Raw genomic sequence first — 16,802 nt, forward strand, 5'->3', positions numbered from 1 at the left:
CTCGCGTCCCACCGTGTTTTAAAAAAGTCCCGATTTTTGGATCCAAAAATCGGGACTTTTTTAAAACGCCGTGGGCCGTGAGACCAATTGTTCAAAATCGGGACTGTCCCGCCAAAAGTGGGGCGTCTGGTCACCTTATTTTAAGGGGAGGATAGGGGACGGGGGCTTAGGGCACTCAGCACACGCTGATTGGTGATTAGGGACCTAGGACTTAGGAATCGGGGGCTTAGGGTATCTGGCAGGTGCTGATGGGTGGTTCAGAGCTCAGGACTGTCTGGCTGCAGGTGGGGTTTAGGTCCGTCCATCAGTTGAAGGAAGGGAGGATCTATCAGTGTCTTTGGGTCTGCTCAGCCCCCTCCCAGCCCCCGGATGCACCCATTCAGTCATGAAGGGTTAGGACCAGAGGACGTTGGCATGTCTCAGGGGACCAGTCCCACTGGCCTTTCGCTGGGCAGGACTCAGGGTGACCGTCTCAGCGCCAGGCTGAGCTGGCTGAGTGGGGACAGCGCCCTGCCCCCCTCCCCCACTCCAGATAAGATAAAGCCGCCTCAGGGAGTACAGTCCAGCGCCACGTGGAAAACTGTTTGCTGGCAGATGGACACGCCCTCTCCAGACCTCCGGGAGACCCGGATCCAAGCACAGAAAATGCTTTGGCTTCAGGCATTACATACAGAAAGCAAAGCGTCTCTCGGTGGGAGACTGGATTTTTAACAATGATAATAGATTTTTTTTTGGTGGGGGGAGGGGGTGCCGGGAGGGGATGAAAGCCTTGAGTTAACAGTGAGGTCAAAACAATGAAATGGATAAAAACACATTCACGTGTGTGTGTGTGTGTGTGTGTGTGTGTGTGTGTGTGGAATGGAGGGAGGACGAGGGGGGAAGGGGAGGACTGACTTGTTTGGGAACACGCTGTTTCTCAGCCCTGCTGAGCTGTCGTGTTTTTCCAGCCCTGGACGGAACTCCTCCGAGCTTCCACGGGTCTACGGTCACGTGGCCAGATTGCTGCCCGAGGGCCATTATCTGGAGACATTACCCTTGGCTTCTCTTAGGCGTGTGTGCAGACTCCCCGGGAGCCTGTGTCCTTCCCTGAGAGAAAAGTCCCCCAGACTTCCAGTCTCGCCTCAAACCAGGAGGTGGAGAGGTGGCGTGGGGAGAGCCACGGGGTGGCCACTGGGGGACGTGGATCTGAGTGTCCATTTCCCCCCCAGCACTGGCTGTGTGGCCGCTCAGGCTTCAGTCTGTGAGAGGAGAGCACGTATGTGCACGTGTGAGTGTACATGTGTATGCGTGTGCGTGTGAGTGTGCATGTGTATGTGTGAGTGTGCATGTGTGTGCATGTGTATGTGTGCGTGCGTGTGTGAGTGTGCATGTGTATGTGTGTGTATGTGTGACTGTGCATGTGTATGTGCATGTGTGAGTGTGCATGTGTGTGTGCGTGTGCATGTGTATGTGTGTGCGTGTGTGCGTGTGCATGTGTATGTGTGTGCGTGTGCATGTGTATGTGTGTGCGTGTGCATGTGTATGTGTGTGCGCGTGAGTGTGCGTGTGTATGTGTGTGTGTGTGGGGTGTATTTCCCCTTTGGTCCTCCCATTGTGGGTGCATGGGAAGTCTGACCCCAGCCAGCAGCCACACCCACCACCAGAGCAGGGACTCCTCTCTCTCTCTCTTTTTTAAATATGTCTTTTGCCATCTTCTAAATATATTTTTACTGATTGTTTACAGAGAGGAAGGGAGAGGGATAGAGAGTTAGAAACACTGATGAGAGGGAAACATGATCAGCTGCCTCCTGCACACTCCCCAATGGGGATGTGCCCGCAACCAAGGTGCATGCCTTTGACCAGAATCGAACCCGGGACCCTTGAGTCCGCAGGCCGACGCTCAATCCACTGAGCCAAACCTGTTAGGGTGGGGACTCCTCTCTTATCTCCCCCCGGCACCCCACTCCACCCCTCAATCCACTGCCCAGTCAGCTCCCAATTTCCCCTCCAGATTTCACATCCTCCTTCACCTGTCCGCAGAATGTTCCAGAAGAACCAGCTGGCTGAGTGGCCCCCGAGCACATGCAAATCAGACTGGCTTTGCTTGCAGCTGTATATAACTCAGGGTGTCCAAAAAAAACCAAAACCCACAAAAAATACTGCTGACTTCGAAAGTGCTCACAGACACGGGGCCCAGGCAGGCTCGACCTGTGCTTCACCGGTTGTCCATTTCCCGTGCGAGATGAGGGGTGCGGTGAGGGTTAACTCACACATGACAGCAGCTCCCTCCTGAGAGGGAACCACAGCACATTCCGTTTCTAAAAATACCGCGTGGGCAGGGCCTTGCGGAGAAGCCCCTGGCAGGGAGGCCGGACAGCAGGATGCCACACGGGTGCCAGGCTGAGGCAGGGAAGGACAGTGGTTTCACACCAGAGAGTCACCAAAGGAAGCGGGAGGTGCTCAGGGGCCCGTCCCGGAGAAAGGGGGAGGGGGGCTGGTGAGAGTGGGGAGTTTGGGGAACAAGCAGAGAGCTGCCCACAGAGAACCAGAGCTGGGGCAACCTTACAGATGGGCACGATCGGTGTGGTTTGGGGTGGGCAAGGCTGGCCCGACCAGGTCGGCGATGAGCGGGTGGGAGGGGGGAGGGGAGTGGCTGGTGAGGAGGAAAACTGGCCGCCTTGCCTAGGAGTGGGGAGCAAGCAGAAGTGCGTTCCTGGAGGAGGTGAAAAAGCCCCATCACTGAGCAAGGCTGTTCCTGTAAGTGACGTCCGTGGTCTCTCTCCCGCACCTGTGCCTGGTGCTGGGCCTGTAGCCTGCACCCCGCCTGGGGAAGCTGGGTGTTTTTCTAGAGAGGAAGCAAAGAAACCGACACACGATAAAAATTCCCCTTGCCAGTCCGGGAAAAATTCTGTGGGCACGGAAAGATCCTGTGGGTTTCAGGCTAGATCCCTGTTGTGGGGCGTGCAGGAGGCCGTCGATCCATGATTCTCTCTCATCATGGATGTTCCTCTCTCTCTCCCCCTCCTCTCTCTTCCTCTCTGAAATCAATTTCTTTTAAAAAAGCTCCTCAGGAGCGCGTGTACTGGACTCATAGTTCCCTAAATACGGATGGTCGACATTTCTGAAGCACTTCCTACGCGTCTGTATCCGTCCCAGGACCTTTAACAGCGTGATAGCGTTTAAACCTGACCGCCCTATAAGTCAATTCTATTCCTCTTCTTCCTGTTTTAACGATGAGGAAATGAGGAGCAGAGCTTAAGTAATTCGTTTAAGGTCACCCCGCTCCCACGTGGCAGAAGCTGGGTTGGAAAGCAGGCAGCCTGGCCGTGGGTCCAGGGTTTCACTACCGAGCCCACACAAGTACTGTGTACAGGTATCCTTGGGGCTGAGTCCTAATTGCTACCATTATTACTGTTATTCCTTCAGAGTTCAGATTTCACCTCTCCCATCCCGTTTTCTCCGCCTCGCCCCTCTTCTTGATGGGATCCTAAGCCCTTCGGAAACGTGAGGCGAGTTTGGGGCTGTCCTCTAGTTCTGTGTTTTTGTACCGGCTTATCACCCCCATTATTTCTGTAAGGTCGCCGAGCCCTGGGTCACTCGTGTGTATCCTTCTATTCCCGGCACGCCTGGGGACTCGAATCTTGTGTTTGTCTAAAGATGCTCTTGGCAAAAGCAACAAAGAGCTTTCAGAGGGGCTGCTCGCTCATGGGGCCATAACCCTTGGGAATCACTGACCTTGGATAGCTGCCTCCCTAGGGCCGTGGTCGGCAAACTCATCAGCCCACAGAACCAAGTACCAACAGTCCAACGACTGGAATTTCTTTGGAGAGCCACATTTTTTAAACATAAACTTCTTCTAATGCCACTTCTTCAACATAGACTCGCCCAGGCTGTGGTATTTTGTGGAAGAGCCACACTCAAGGGGCCAAAGAGCCGCATGTGGCTCGAAAGCCCCAGTTTGCCGACCACAGCCCTAGGGGGGGAAAAACACCCCATTTGCCCTCTTATTACGACTGGAAAAGGGGCCACCGGAGGGGCCCCGATGCTCATCGCTGCGGCTACAGGACACGGGGCCAAGTGGCATTCTTCATTCGTCCTCCCCTGCCTGGCTGCCCCCTGGAAGGCCTCTCTGCTTGTTGGATCTGGCCTGGCCCCACTGGTCAGCGTCTGGCTGGTGGAAAGACTACCGGGTCATAATCAGTCATTTTCTTCCATCCTGACATAGGAAAAGCTATCTAATTCATGGGACCCATCGAAAAGTGAAAACAGAGGCTCTTCTTCAAACTTAAAAAAAAAAAATCTTATAAAACTTCGACGTCTTCAAACTTTCATTCTGAATTTTTCAGATGTTGATGGCAGAGCGTTACATCAGGTTAAGGCAAAGGTTGAACCTTTGATAGGAAAAAATACGGCCCTGAGACATGACTTCCCACCTTTAGCCTTTGGTTATAAAGAGTGTTCATTTCAGCCGGAGCGGTGTTGCTCAGTGGTTGGAAGGGTCCAGGGTTCGATTCTGGGCAATGTACTTCAGTTGCAGGCTCAATCCCTGGTCCTGACTGGGAGGCGAGGGGGAGGCAATTAATCCATGTGTCTCTCTCCCATGGAGGTTTGTCTCTCCCCCTCCCTTCCACGTCTGTCTGAAAACCAACGGAAAATATATCTGCAGGGGAGGACCGACCACAACAAAAGTTTTCATTTCTGACGGTCCCCGGTGGTTACTCGAGGTCTCTGAGTGTCTAAGGCCGCCAGGCAGGCCTCCGCAGGTTTAGTGAGTGGCCCCTTTCGGCCACATGACACACCTGGAAAAACACATGTCCCAACGGGCCTGGAGCAGGGAGGGGGCCGGCACAATGTCATGTTGTTTTCAAGACCTTTTCCCTGCAGTTGGGCAGCAGGGAGGGGTGCCTGAGAGCGGCCTGTGTGGTCACCTGTTAGAAAACCTGAGGACTCTGCCCTCCGGGTCTCAGCCCCAATTTCCAAAACAGCACCTGCCAGCTGCCTGTCACGTGGGTCCCTCTCCCAGCGTCTCCAGGTGCAAGCTGCGTGGGGCCTGCTTGCCATTCCCAGGGCGATGGCCCACCCTCCAGGGGTAACGTGGGTCAGGGCCGAGGCCACATGGGAACTGGCCACTTGGGATCTGATGCCTCCACCCAGGAAGGACCGCCTTGCTTCTTCCTTGCCCTTCTAACGGGGGGCGCCCTTCTGGGTGGGCTCGCCAAACGGGGGAGATGTGGGGATGCCCCCCCCCTGTGGGTCGGGGTGCAGGGCCTGACATCCCTCCAGGGAGAAGGGCAAGGAGACCCCTGGGGTCCAGAAGGGCGGGGTGCCGCTTTGTGAGCACACAATCTGCAAAGGCTGCCCAGCCGGGGTGGACCGGGCTGACTCTCCCTCCCCACTACGGCGCCGTGGGCCCCCCCGGAGGTAGGGAGCGACCCCCCAGTGTCCCGGGACAGAGCGCACCCCGACATGGCCCCCGAACCCCGGCCCCCGGGCCGCAGCCCGGACGCCGGGTGACGCCACCGCGGCGGGTTGCATCAGCCGCGCCCCACGCCGAGCTCGGCCCGCCCCCTGCCCGCGGGGCCTGCCTGCGATTGGTCCACGTCGGGGCCGCGGCCTCGGCCTCAGCCAACCGGCGGCGGCCACACACGGCCCCGAGCGCGGCGCCCGGCGCGCGGAGCCTATAAAAGGGGCCGGAGGCGGGGGGCGCGCGCGCCCCGGAGACGCGGACGGTCGTTGCAGCGGAGCTTTGCGGGCGGCCGGGACGCCGCCTGCCCGCCCGGCACCCCGAGGAGCCCCGCGGCGCGCAGCCGACATGGAGGCCGAGCCCGAGCCCGAGCCCGTCACGCTGCTGGTGAAGAGCCCCAACCAGCGCCACCGCGACCTGGAGCTGAGCGGCGACCGCGGCTGGAGCGTGGGCCGCCTCAAGGCGCACCTGAGCCGCGTCTACCCCGAGCGCCCGGTGAGCGCCCCGTCCCAGCCCCCGTCCATCTCCCCCTCTCCCCCCGGGGTGCCCCGTCCGCCTCCCCTTCCCACCCCCCCCCCGGGGTGCCCCGTCCGCCTCCCCCTCCCCTCCTGCGTCTCCCTTCTCCAGGCTCCCCCGATCCCGGGTGCCCACCCCGCCACCTCCCCCGGGGCCGGGGTCTCCCCTCCCTGCCCCACGTCCGGGGGACCCCTCTCCCCGCCCGGCCCGGCCCGGCCGGCGGCTGTCACTTCCTGGTCCCCGGCCGCCATCGCCCCGCCTTCCCGACGGGCTGCCTGGCCCTGTCCGCCCTCCTCCGCGTCCCCGGTCCCCGCGGCAGTCGCCCTGCTGCCCACCGCCCACCCCTCTCCCCGGACCCCCGGCCCAGATGTGGCTCCTGGCCCGAGCCGAGCCGCTGGACCCGCAGCCTGACCTTGGGTGAGGCCGATCACCCTTCAAGCCTCAGTTTCCCCCCCAGCCCCCCCCCCCCCCCCCCCCAGCCCCAATCCCCGGATGGAAATGAGGAAACAAGTTGCAGAAGGAGTTTAAAGAGTGTAGCCGGGGTCTCCGGGCGGGGAGGGGAGGCAGGGCAGGCCCCAGGGGGGTGCACAGGGGGACCCACACCGGGGCCGGACCTGGCTCTCCCCGCCCCGCCCCGCCGCCTCCGGGCCCCGCCCTGCCGCGCTCCGCTCCTCCGGCCCCGGCGGGTCCCCGGGAGGAGGAGCAGGGCGCCAGGCGGAAGGAGGCTCCGGAGGCCCCGGTTGGTTGGACAGACTCGAGTTCCTCAATGACCGAGACTTCCTGGCTTTGTTTTGGTGGACACGTCTGTCAGTGCCACCCCGGTCCCCGCCCTCCCACGTGACGGCGGCTGTGCGCTGGACAATATTTACTTTCCGCCCTGACGTTACGTAAGAGTCAGCAGCGTTCCCGGCCGCCCACGAGTGTGGTTCCCGGCCACAGGGAGAGGCCATGGGGCGGGAGGAGGCCGAGACCGCCCCGTCGGATCTCCGTGGAGTGGCAGTGAGTGTGCTAGCTCACACCGGAGGTGGTTTTCCTTCCATATGTGCCCACTGTGTAACGTGGAAGTGAGTTTTCTCACTTTTGTTCTTTTGAAATTTGCCTGTTTGTTTGCATGCACCCCCGGGGGCTCCTGGGTTTCACCAAGAGGCCGAGTTGCTGAGCCAATGGCCGCTGGGGACCCAGGTGGGGGAAGCAGGTGCAGTCTCCGGTGGTGTCATTTGGTACAAGGCAGCGGTGTGTGGCGGGGGGGAGAGCAGTCCTGGGGGCCTCCTGGGCCGGGAGTATCACTCCTGTGAAGCCCCAAGACCCAGAGGGTGTAAAGAAAAGGTCTCCCATATGCGTACATGTGGGTTTAAAACTGAGAGCTGGAGAGGGCCCGTTTGTTTTGCAAGGTGTGAAGCCTTAACTTTGTAACAGTTGTTGGCATAACATGTTTAATTGTTTAATCAGCCTCCTCAGTAAAAAATACAGAGCGGCAATGTAGGCCTTCACTGGGGGAAGTGATTGAAGTGGCAGGCGGCTGTGGATCGCAGAGTTCTTCCAGCTGGAACTTTCTCCTCTGCATAGTGTTTTACAGCCCCGTGCATCGCACGGCTGACAAAGCCACTCGGTGCAGCGGTGGTGAACACAGCCTCCAGTGTCGCAGTCTCTGTACTTGTTTTTGTTGCACAGTTTGTAAAAATCCGGCTGGATGCGGTTGTTTTGTTTGTCTTAAACCACTTGTCTTATCATCTCATGCTACTTGGCACAAAAAGTTCTAGTCCAAGTCTTGCGTAATAGGTTTTTCCAGCCAGAGTAGGTTGACAGGTTGGCCATCGCCAGTGTACTGACTGGCGTTTGAGGCCATTGTTTCTAAGGACAGTTCTGAAAGGTTTTAAAAGTGAGATTTGTAGGAAGCGTGGAGTCCCTGTGGTCTTCAGTCACTGGAATGGATAAGAGGGGATGGCAGTGACCTGTCGAGGAGGGAGTGACCTGCGACAGGTCCATTTCAGACTTTCCACCTTAAAACAGGCTGTTGTAGAAATGTTACCCACATACCTCCTCCTCCGTGACTGCATTTGTGCATCCGGAGATGTCTCTTGAGCTGCTTCCTGTTCTTTTGGGACCATGCTGGGTGGGTTTGGTGGGGGCCAGCTTTGGGAGCACGTTGAGTTTTCTCTGAAACTAAGCACACGTTTTGAAGTAAGCTGCTACGGGAGCCCCAGATCAAACATGTGTTTCTAGCAGCAGAAAGCAGTTTTCCCGAGTTGGTTTTGTGGATGAGATCATTTGCCATCCTAAATTTATTTATGTTAGAGACCAGTTTAAATTTAAAGCACTTTCTTAGTAAAAGTTTTGTATATGGGGCCTCTGAAGAAATGTGCTATGATGTGTGGGGAAGAAACACATATTTAAATTACATGTGTGGCCCTAGCTGGTTTGGCTCAGTGGATAGACGTAGGGGTGTCGAACTCAATCAGAGAAGGGGCCAAAATCTAAAATCCAGCCTAAATCGCGGGCCGAATGGTTTACTGAACAGTCATAAACTGACAATGTCATAAACTGACAGCGGAGTGCAGTGATGACAGCGGAGTGCGGGCCACATTGCAAGGCCTGGCGGGCTGGATTTGGCCTGCGGGCCTTGTGTTTGACACATGTGGGATAGACCGTCAGTCTTTGGACTGAAGGGTCCCAGGTTCGATTCCGGCAAAGGGCACATGCCTGGGTTGTGGGCTCGATCCCCAGTAGGGGACGTGCTAGAGGTAGCCCATCAATGATTCTTATCATTGATGTTTCTCTCTCCCCCCCTCTCCCTTCCTCTCTGAAATCAATCAGTCAATCAATCAATAAATAAATACATTATGTATACGAAGCCATGTATTGTACTTGTGGGGGAACTTGGGGTTGAAGGCTGACTCCGTTGTCTTTCTTTCCATGCTCAGCGTCCAGAGGACCAGAGGTTAATATATTCCGGGAAGCTGCTGTTGGACAACCAGTATCTCAGGGACTTGCTGCCAAAGGTACATCGCTTATATATTAACTTGGGAGTGATTTGATGTTCTTGCCAGGTGGAGTTCGGGTGCTAAAGTGCCTCCATACTTCTTTTAGCAGGAAATCCGGCACGTTCTGCACTTGGTGTGCAGTGTGAAAAGTCCGTCCAAAATGCCCGAAACCGGCGCAAAGGTAGGTCTCAGTGGGTCCCCTGTGTCCTTCCGACTCTGACGGAGGAAGAAAGGACATTGGGTAAAACTCTTCAGAGAGATTTATGGTCTTTTTATCGTCATATTTTGTTTCGTCCCGGGTGAGCATTAGGAATTAGACAGTTATCAATAAAGTGAGTTTGCCGCCAGTGCCGTTGTTGTGGTGGCGGGAAAGAGGCGTTCCAGCCACTGTCCTCTGGGATGTGATGGGACCGCAGAGGCTGCAGGTGCAGATCGCTGAAAATAACGAGGCTCTCTGCATGGATTTTCATTGCCTTGGGCACATGCGTGTCTTCTAAGGAGCTGTTAATTTTCATAGAGTAAAAAAGTGAATACACTTTCTTTGGAAAATTTCATTGTGATTAGTTAGTTGGAGAGGTAGAGGCCAGTTTCTATCTTTAAAGACACATTTGATCTTTAAAGACACATTTGACAGTCAAAATTATTTATGTTTCATTTCACAGTGTGTATTAATACATGCAGTGACACACTCTAAATCGGAATTATATCGCTATTTCCTAAACAGCTGAACATAGCAAAGGAAATTCTCTCCTTTGGTTGTTGGCTGGGCTGTATTTATAAATTATGTTGGCTAAATTAATTTCTTGGTTTAGTAAATGTTGCCATAGAGATACAGTGCATTGCCAGGAAGCTTTCTCACCAATGATAACTTTATTGGAAGATTTTAATGAAACTATAAAATAGTTACCCATATCAGTGAAATACACACACACACACACACACACACACACACACTGAGTGGCTAGATTATTATGATCTCTGAACACATAATAATATGGCTACTCAGTGTATATCCTATATAATAAAAGGCTAATATGCAAATTGTCCCCTCTACCAGAAATTTGACTAGCAGGCAGGCCGGCCAATTGCCCATGTCCCATCCCTCTGACCAGGCTGGCAGGACCCCACCCATTCACGAATTCATGTACCAGGCCTCTAATATATATATAATGCGTTCTGAGATCATAATAATCTGGCCACTCTCTGTGTGTGTGTGTGTGTGTTTGTGTGTGTGTGTGTAATTATTTATAGCCACACATATATCTATATTTTGAAATTGTGTTAAACGAATTTCAGGATATTTTTTAAATAACGTTGATGTATTTAATTTTGTTACGTTCAGAGGTCAGTGGGGACATAAGCCACTCCCAGCGAAATCATTCTTTCAGCTTGGTTTCAGCCGGTTGCATCAGGCCCTTTGTCTCACGGTCACGTTGTCCTCACCCAGGTTGCTGAAGCCACAGAGCAGCCCGCGGGCCCCGCTCAGGGACAGTATCCTGGGGATTCCTCGGGTGATGGTGTGCGGCCCAGGGAGCCCTTTCGGACCCTTCCTCCCTCTGGATGGGAGAGCATCTCGAGGTGAGTGTCACAGGAAAGAGCTGGGTTTATGCAACATGAGCGGGCCGTTTGCATCCATTTAAGAATGAGGTGTGTTTACCCTGTCTGCTTACAGAACTTTAAAAGGGGCAGAGTGCTGCTTTATAAGCGTTCCACTAGAAAGATCTTCGATGAATTAACTTTCTCACTGCACAGCCTCTTTGTCATGTAAGCGCAGTTCTCACTTATTTGTGCTAAGTCGCCTCCCTGTGAAACGGGGAGAAGTACGTATCGACAGGCAGCGCCCCTCCCGGTGGCTGTGCTCCGCATGTGCTGACCTCACGTGGGAGGTCAGCACATGCAGAGAAACAGCTGCTGCAGAGAAACAGCTGCTGGGAGCGCCGGGCAGCTGCTGAGCAGCCTGCGTGGCCCTGGGTGACAAAGGTGAGGGGCCTGTGGTAAGAAATGTGCTGCCACAGGCTGTTGCTGGTGCCAGGAACAAGGGACGTTTTCTGTGGAGCCTAAGCCGGAGGTGACTGTCGTTCTAATATGTGCTGACTGATGGCGCCAGGGGTTTGAGGAGTTTGTGGGGTTTCTTAATAAATAAAAGGTCATTTCAAGCACACAAGTGGAGGGAACTGTATGAGTCCCCACATAACCACCACCCGGCCCAGGAAGGACCAAGGTTGCCTCACTCCTTTCATCTATTCCTCATTCCCTGATTTTGTTCCGGAGGATTTAAAAGTAAGGCCGGGGCATGATACCATTTCACCCCTACGTCCTCGGTGTGTCACTGTAAAAGCCTTTTAGTTTGCTTGCATACCTGCAGTGCCAGCACCGGAGCCAGCGAGCACCTTTATCCTCCAATTCCCCTGCCCCGTAATTCTTTAAATGAGTCGCACCGAGGCCTGTTTGTACTGAAATACCGCTTTCAAACACGCTGGGTGTGGAATTCGGTTCAAAGAGACGGTCACATGTGAGTTGCATTCCTTATTGGATAGAAATACTTAAAACTGCTCCCCTCATTTGGGCTGTGCAGCTTGAGTCCTGAGGCCCCTACCTGACAGCTGTGAATGTCACGGTGATTAAACTCGATGAGTGCATTCAGCTATTTTCTGAGCAGCCGGTGCATATAGCTTTAAGAGATGAGTTCACCCAATGGAGGTGAGCATATATTATAACCAACTCCTGGTCTCCCACAATTCCATTCATTTCCGTCTTGTGGAGGTCACTGTGTGCAGCTCACAAAACCCCCATGCCCTGTCCTAGGCAGTGTCAGACGTCTTGCATGATGGGAAATGAGTGTGTTTGGTGTCAAACTGCTCTCAAATCCAGCCCCACTCTATCAGCTCAGTGACCCATGCAAATAAACCTGTCTCCCCTGAGCTGCCCTTGGGGCTTCCCTGTGAAACTGGGGAGCTGCCTTCCCACAAGGCTGTTGGGGATCCAGTCAGATAACTGCCCAGCAGCCTGCCCAGGGCACAAGTGGCCAGTGAGCAAGCATGGTGACGCCACACGCACGCATCCTGGCCCCGCGCAGAACGGACCTAGAGGAGGGAGGGGAGGGGCTGGGAGAGGGGGTTTCCCTCAGGGGCGGCTTGGGGAGGAATGTGTTCCTCGGAGCTGCTTCCTAAAGGAGAACGGGTGAGACCCGCAGTGAGACTCGGCAAATCCTGAGAGGGAGTGGAGCCCACGGCCTAGGACGGGGCAGCTGTTTGTGTGCGAGAGAGATGGCGCAGTAAGAACCCGTGCTGGGGGGTCTGGACCCTGCGGGGACCTGCATGTCATCAGTACTTTTGTGCTCGCTTCCAGTCCCCTCCGAGTAACTGTCGTAACGCCCACTCTTCAGTCTCTCTGATTTGAATTCCTGATCGTAGTTTAAATGCAGATTTTACTTATTTGTCCTAAACCAACTCAAAATGGGCATTTAAACCGTCTTTTCTAGGCTCGAAGCTGCCCAGCCGGCGTTCCAGGGCCTGGGGCCTGGCTTCTCGGGCTACACAACCTACGGGTGGCTGCAGCTCTCCTGGTTCCAGCAGATCTACGCGCGGCAGTACTACATGCAGTAGTAAGTCCCTCCCGGGGTGCGTGGGACTGGGGCCGGGGCGGGGCGGGGGGGACCGTCACCGTGTGTGCAGAGCCCGCGGTTCTGTGGGTGGGTACAGTGTGAGTGATTACTGCTAGCTGGCTTGTGTATCGACGCCCCGATGGAGGGGTGCTAGTGTCTGATACATGCTTTCCTGACTTCACGTACGCTCCTTCCTTTTCAATCTGTGTCTTTAAATTTTTGTGAGAACTTAACTGGTTACTGCACCACACTCTTAAAGTGGCCTGGCTGCTTCAGTCCAGACGAAATGTCTTGTTGCTGCTCCTAGGAGTGGAAAAGGCACGTGTAGGTAGGATTGTTGGTAAAGACGTTCTTCGCTGCCCAGGCAGGAGGGCTCAGTGGTTGAGGATTGACCTGGGAACCTGTTTGATTCCTGGTCGGGGCACATGCCCAGGTTGTGAGTTCAATCCCCTGTAGTTTCTCTCTCATTGATGTTTCTATCTCTGTATCCTTCTCCCTTCCCTTCCTCCCTCCTTCCCTCCCTCCCTCCCTCCCTCTCTCTCTCTCTCTCTCTCTCACTCTCTCTCTCTCTCTCTCTCTCAAAAAACACTTTTTGAAAAAGAAAAGTTCTCTACGTTAAAGAAAAAATGAAGTTTGTAGGTACCTCCTCATAGTTCTTCACAGGAAACCCCCTGCGTAAATGAGGTGACGACCACAGATGTCACGGTGCTTTGCTCTCAACAGTGCCTGCCTCTGTCGCTTCTATTGCAGCTTAGCGGCCACTGCTGCCTCCGGGACGTTCGTTCCCTCACCAAGTGCCCAGGAGATACCCGTGGTCTCCGCACCTGCTCCCGCCCCTATTCACAACCAGTTCCCGGCCGAAAACCAGCCAGCCAACCAGAACGCTGCTCCTCAAGTGGTGGTTAACCCCGGGGCCAATCAAAACCTACGGATGAATGCGCAGGGTGGCCCCATCGTGGAAGAAGATGACGAGATAAATCGCGATTGGTTGGACTGGACCTATTCAGCAGCCACGTTTTCCGTGTTCCTCAGCATCCTCTACTTCTACTCCTCCCTGAGCAGATTCCTCATGGTGATGGGGGCCACCGTGGTTATGTACCTGTAAGCACACGATCACCTTCCTTTCCCCCCTCGGTGCAAATCACACCGCACTCCAGCACTTACTGAGCACGTCCCGGGTGCCAAGTGCTGTTGATGCTGAGAGTGTAAATTGGTGAATAAATGTGCCGCCCCTTTAAGAACCTGACAGGCCAGTGAGAGCCTGGGAGGTGGTGGGATAGAGTGAGATGGTGGGATAGAAGGTCTTTGCAGCTTCCAACTGGGGTGCCGCTCTGGTTAGAGGAGGGGAGAGAGGAGGACCTTACCCTCTGAGGAGCCCCTTCTGTTGCTGGGTAAACCTCACTGTGCTCTTGACTGAGATGGGCTTTTCTGTGTTCCTCTGAAGGCACCACGTTGGGTGGTTTCCGTTTAGACAGAGGCCGGTTCAGCACTTCCCGAATGACGGTCCTCTTCCGGGAGCTGTAAACCAGGACCCCAACAATAACTTGCAGGTACGGAGCTTCCGCGAGCCGGCGAGCGTGGTGTGGGGTGCAGACGCCCAGACCCTCAGCCCTTAAACATCCCGTGTCCTGGTTTACCACTTCATTAGGCTCCATAGCTCAAGATTTCTTCCTGGTTCTTCTTTTTAAAATATATTTTTATTGATTTCAGAAAGAGAAAAGGAGGGAAAGAGAGAGAGAAACAACAATGATGAGAGAGAATCATTGATCGCTGCCTCCTGCAGGCCCCACACTGGGGATCGAGCCTGCAACCTGGACATGTGCCCTTGCCTGGAATCGAACCAAGACTTCCTGGTTCATAGGTTGATGCTCAACCACTGAGCCATGCCAGCTGGGCTCCTATTTATTCTTGACGGTAGCTATTTTGAAAACATTAAACTTGTCAACAGCATCTATCAGGTATTTTTGTCATTCGGCAATTTGCATTTTGGCATATTTAAATAATTTTTTTTAAGTTCACTATTTTGAGTGTTCAGTGGTCTGCAACCATGTGTTATGTCATGGGAACAGCTAATGGATAGTTAATTAAGGATTAAGAGCATAAGCACCTTACAGAATGGATTTCCTGAAAAATAGCACACAAATAGAACTTTTATAAGGCATTTTAATGCCTACTCCTAAAGGATAGTTTTAAATTATATAAATTGGCTCCCTACTATCTGCTTTTAGAACCCCAGGTTTCCATTTCAATTCTTTGGACTCACTGCATGAGGCTGTCCATATTTAATGAGGGGTGACCTGATCACTGGGTTAGCAGTGGTGGGAGATCTAGTTGCTACACCTGTTTTGGTACTCGCTGCCGAGAATATCCGAAACGATGAGAATGTCACCAGCTCGGCTGTGCCCTGGAGACCGGAGAACAAGCCCGCCAGGACATCGTTCCCGGATCCTGCCTGCCTGGCGCTTCCCGTACGGCGCCAGGGGCCAGGGGTTACCTCTGCCTCTGCCCAGCATGGTCCGGTGTGGAGCAGGTCCTAACTGCTTTCTCGCTGTTTCATTACCAACAGGAAGGCCCCGAGGCTGAGATGGAAAACCCCAACCGCCTCCCTCCGGACGGGAATGCAGTGGGTGGCGAGCACACCAGCCCTTCCTTCATGAGCACAGCGTGGCTGATCTTCAAGACCTTCTTTGCCTCCCTCCTTCCCGAAGGCCCCCCGGCCATCGCAAACTGAGGCGGTTTGCCCGCTGGCTGCTGGTGGCCCGGGCAGGCAGGGACTGGACCATGGACTCCAGCAGATGTCCTCACCTGGGCACGGACCGGCACAGAACTGGTAAAGACCCAGCACGGAGGAGGATATGCTTTTGTGATCAAGCAAAAGCCGAAAGTAAGACGTGAAGCCATGATACAAATTGATGAACAAAACATGCCCAAGGCTTCTTATGTCTTTATTCTGAAGAGCTTTACTACCTATTGTATGTAGTTTCTAGGCACTGTACATAGAGGGCGTTAGCGTCGCATGTTTATGCCTGAGGACCTTTTCTAGATATGTGTGTCTGCATGTGTGTTTGTACATAGATGTCATAGAGGCAGAAATGGTTCTGCTGGTGCGATTTGATTCCTGTTGGAATGTTTAAATTACACTAAGTGTACTACTTTATATAATCAATGAATTGCTAGACATGTTTTAGCAGGACTTTTCTAGGAGAGACTTCTGTATAATTGCTTTTTCAATGCATTGCTTTCCTTCAGACCATGGGCAACAGTGCAGAGGTGGAGACCTTTGCCGGGTTTTCTGTTCAATAAAGTTTTGCTATGACTGATCCTGGCAGAGAGTCAGCAGTTTACTCCGTGCCCGGGCCACTGGATGGTCAACAGTTGAGATGCTGATTTTTTAAGTAACCTGAATGTTTTGCTTCTTTTTATAAAAGCACAGTTGGCACTGATGAAAAATGATAAAGTAAGGTCATGAAGGTCTTAATTTACTAAGAATATACTTGTGCTTGCCCACATTCCTGGATTTACGTAGTAACCCATCCAAGTTTCATTCCCCAGACTTCATGGCGGTGGCATTGGCAGTTCTGTAGTACACGCTCTCCTCTCGCCCCCTCAGAATGATCAGGACAAAATGGCTTCCTTCTCTTAGAAAAACACATCTCCATGTCTCATACCATCCCAAGCCCCTTTTTAAGTCTTGGATGAAGAAGTAATTCATTTCCAAGGAGGAGGTATCGGCATTTTGTGAGGGGCCTGGAACCCGAGAGCACCCATCTCTTCTTGCCAAAGGAGCGGGGCCTCTCCCTGTGGTGTCAGGTTGTGAGGATTAAACTCCAGATTCCATGGACCCAAAATAGTGCAGGAGGGTGCTTCCGAGAACAGCTGACAGGTGTTCAGATTGGCCCGAGCCCCACCAGGACAGGGGGAACCAGACAACTATTAAGGCTGGAGCCAGCTGACAGGTGGGGGACTCCGCAGAAATGTCAACACTTCCCCAACAGTTACTAAATGTAGAATAGTAACACCACGTTCTATTAATACCTAGAAAATGATTGGTTTCCATCTTCATTATTTTTCATAGGTAAAGATATTTTTAAAAAATATGTATTTAAAAAAATACGTATTTTTTGCCGGGACCGGTTTGGCTCAATGGATAGAGCATCGGCTTGGGGACTGAAGGGTCCAGGGTTCGATTCTGGTCAAGGGCATGTACCTTGGTTGCGGGCATATCCCCGGTAGGGGGTGTGCAAGAGGCAGCTGATCG

At 53.7% G+C, this 16,802-nt stretch overlaps 1 protein-coding gene across 2 annotated transcripts; it reads left to right on the forward strand.

Annotated features, from left to right (window-relative positions):
• The first annotated feature begins 5,674 nt into the window (after window positions 1-5,674).
• Window positions 5,675-15,869, forward strand: HERPUD1 (homocysteine inducible ER protein with ubiquitin like domain 1). Of its 2 annotated transcripts, none has more exons than XM_084905114.1 (8): window positions 5,675-5,938; window positions 8,881-8,958; window positions 9,047-9,121; window positions 10,388-10,518; window positions 12,422-12,544; window positions 13,295-13,645; window positions 13,989-14,094; window positions 15,111-15,869. In XM_084905114.1, the coding sequence occupies exons 1-8, from the start codon at window positions 5,792-5,794 to the stop codon at window positions 15,273-15,275; spliced, it is 1,176 nt and encodes a 391-aa protein (XP_084761240.1). In that variant the 5' UTR covers window positions 5,675-5,791; the 3' UTR covers window positions 15,276-15,869. The 2 variants fall into 2 exon arrangements, with proteins under 2 accessions (XP_084761240.1, XP_084761239.1); XM_084905113.1 differs by lacking the exon at window positions 5,675-5,938 and adding an exon at window positions 6,649-7,023.
• The last annotated feature ends 933 nt before the right edge of the window (window positions 15,870-16,802 follow it).

This window comes from Pipistrellus hanaki (assembly GCF_964339955.1).
Source record: "Pipistrellus hanaki genome assembly, chromosome: 15".
Taxonomy (NCBI): Eukaryota; Metazoa; Chordata; class Mammalia; order Chiroptera; family Vespertilionidae; genus Pipistrellus; species Pipistrellus hanaki.

What these genes read in the sequence shown, in the direction of transcription:
- HERPUD1 (XM_084905114.1), top strand. Translation starts at nt 5,792, where the DNA reads ATGGAGGCCGAGCCCGAGCCCGAGCCCGTCACGCTGCTGGTGAAGAGC. An exon ending in GCGTCTACCCCGAGCGCCCG is followed by an intron (nt 5,939 to 8,880) that starts GTGAGCGCCCCG and finishes TTCCATGCTCAG; the next exon opens with CGTCCAGAGGACCAGAGGTT. An exon ending in GGATGGGAGAGCATCTCGAG is followed by an intron (nt 10,519 to 12,421) that starts GTGAGTGTCACA and finishes CGTCTTTTCTAG; the next exon opens with GCTCGAAGCTGCCCAGCCGG.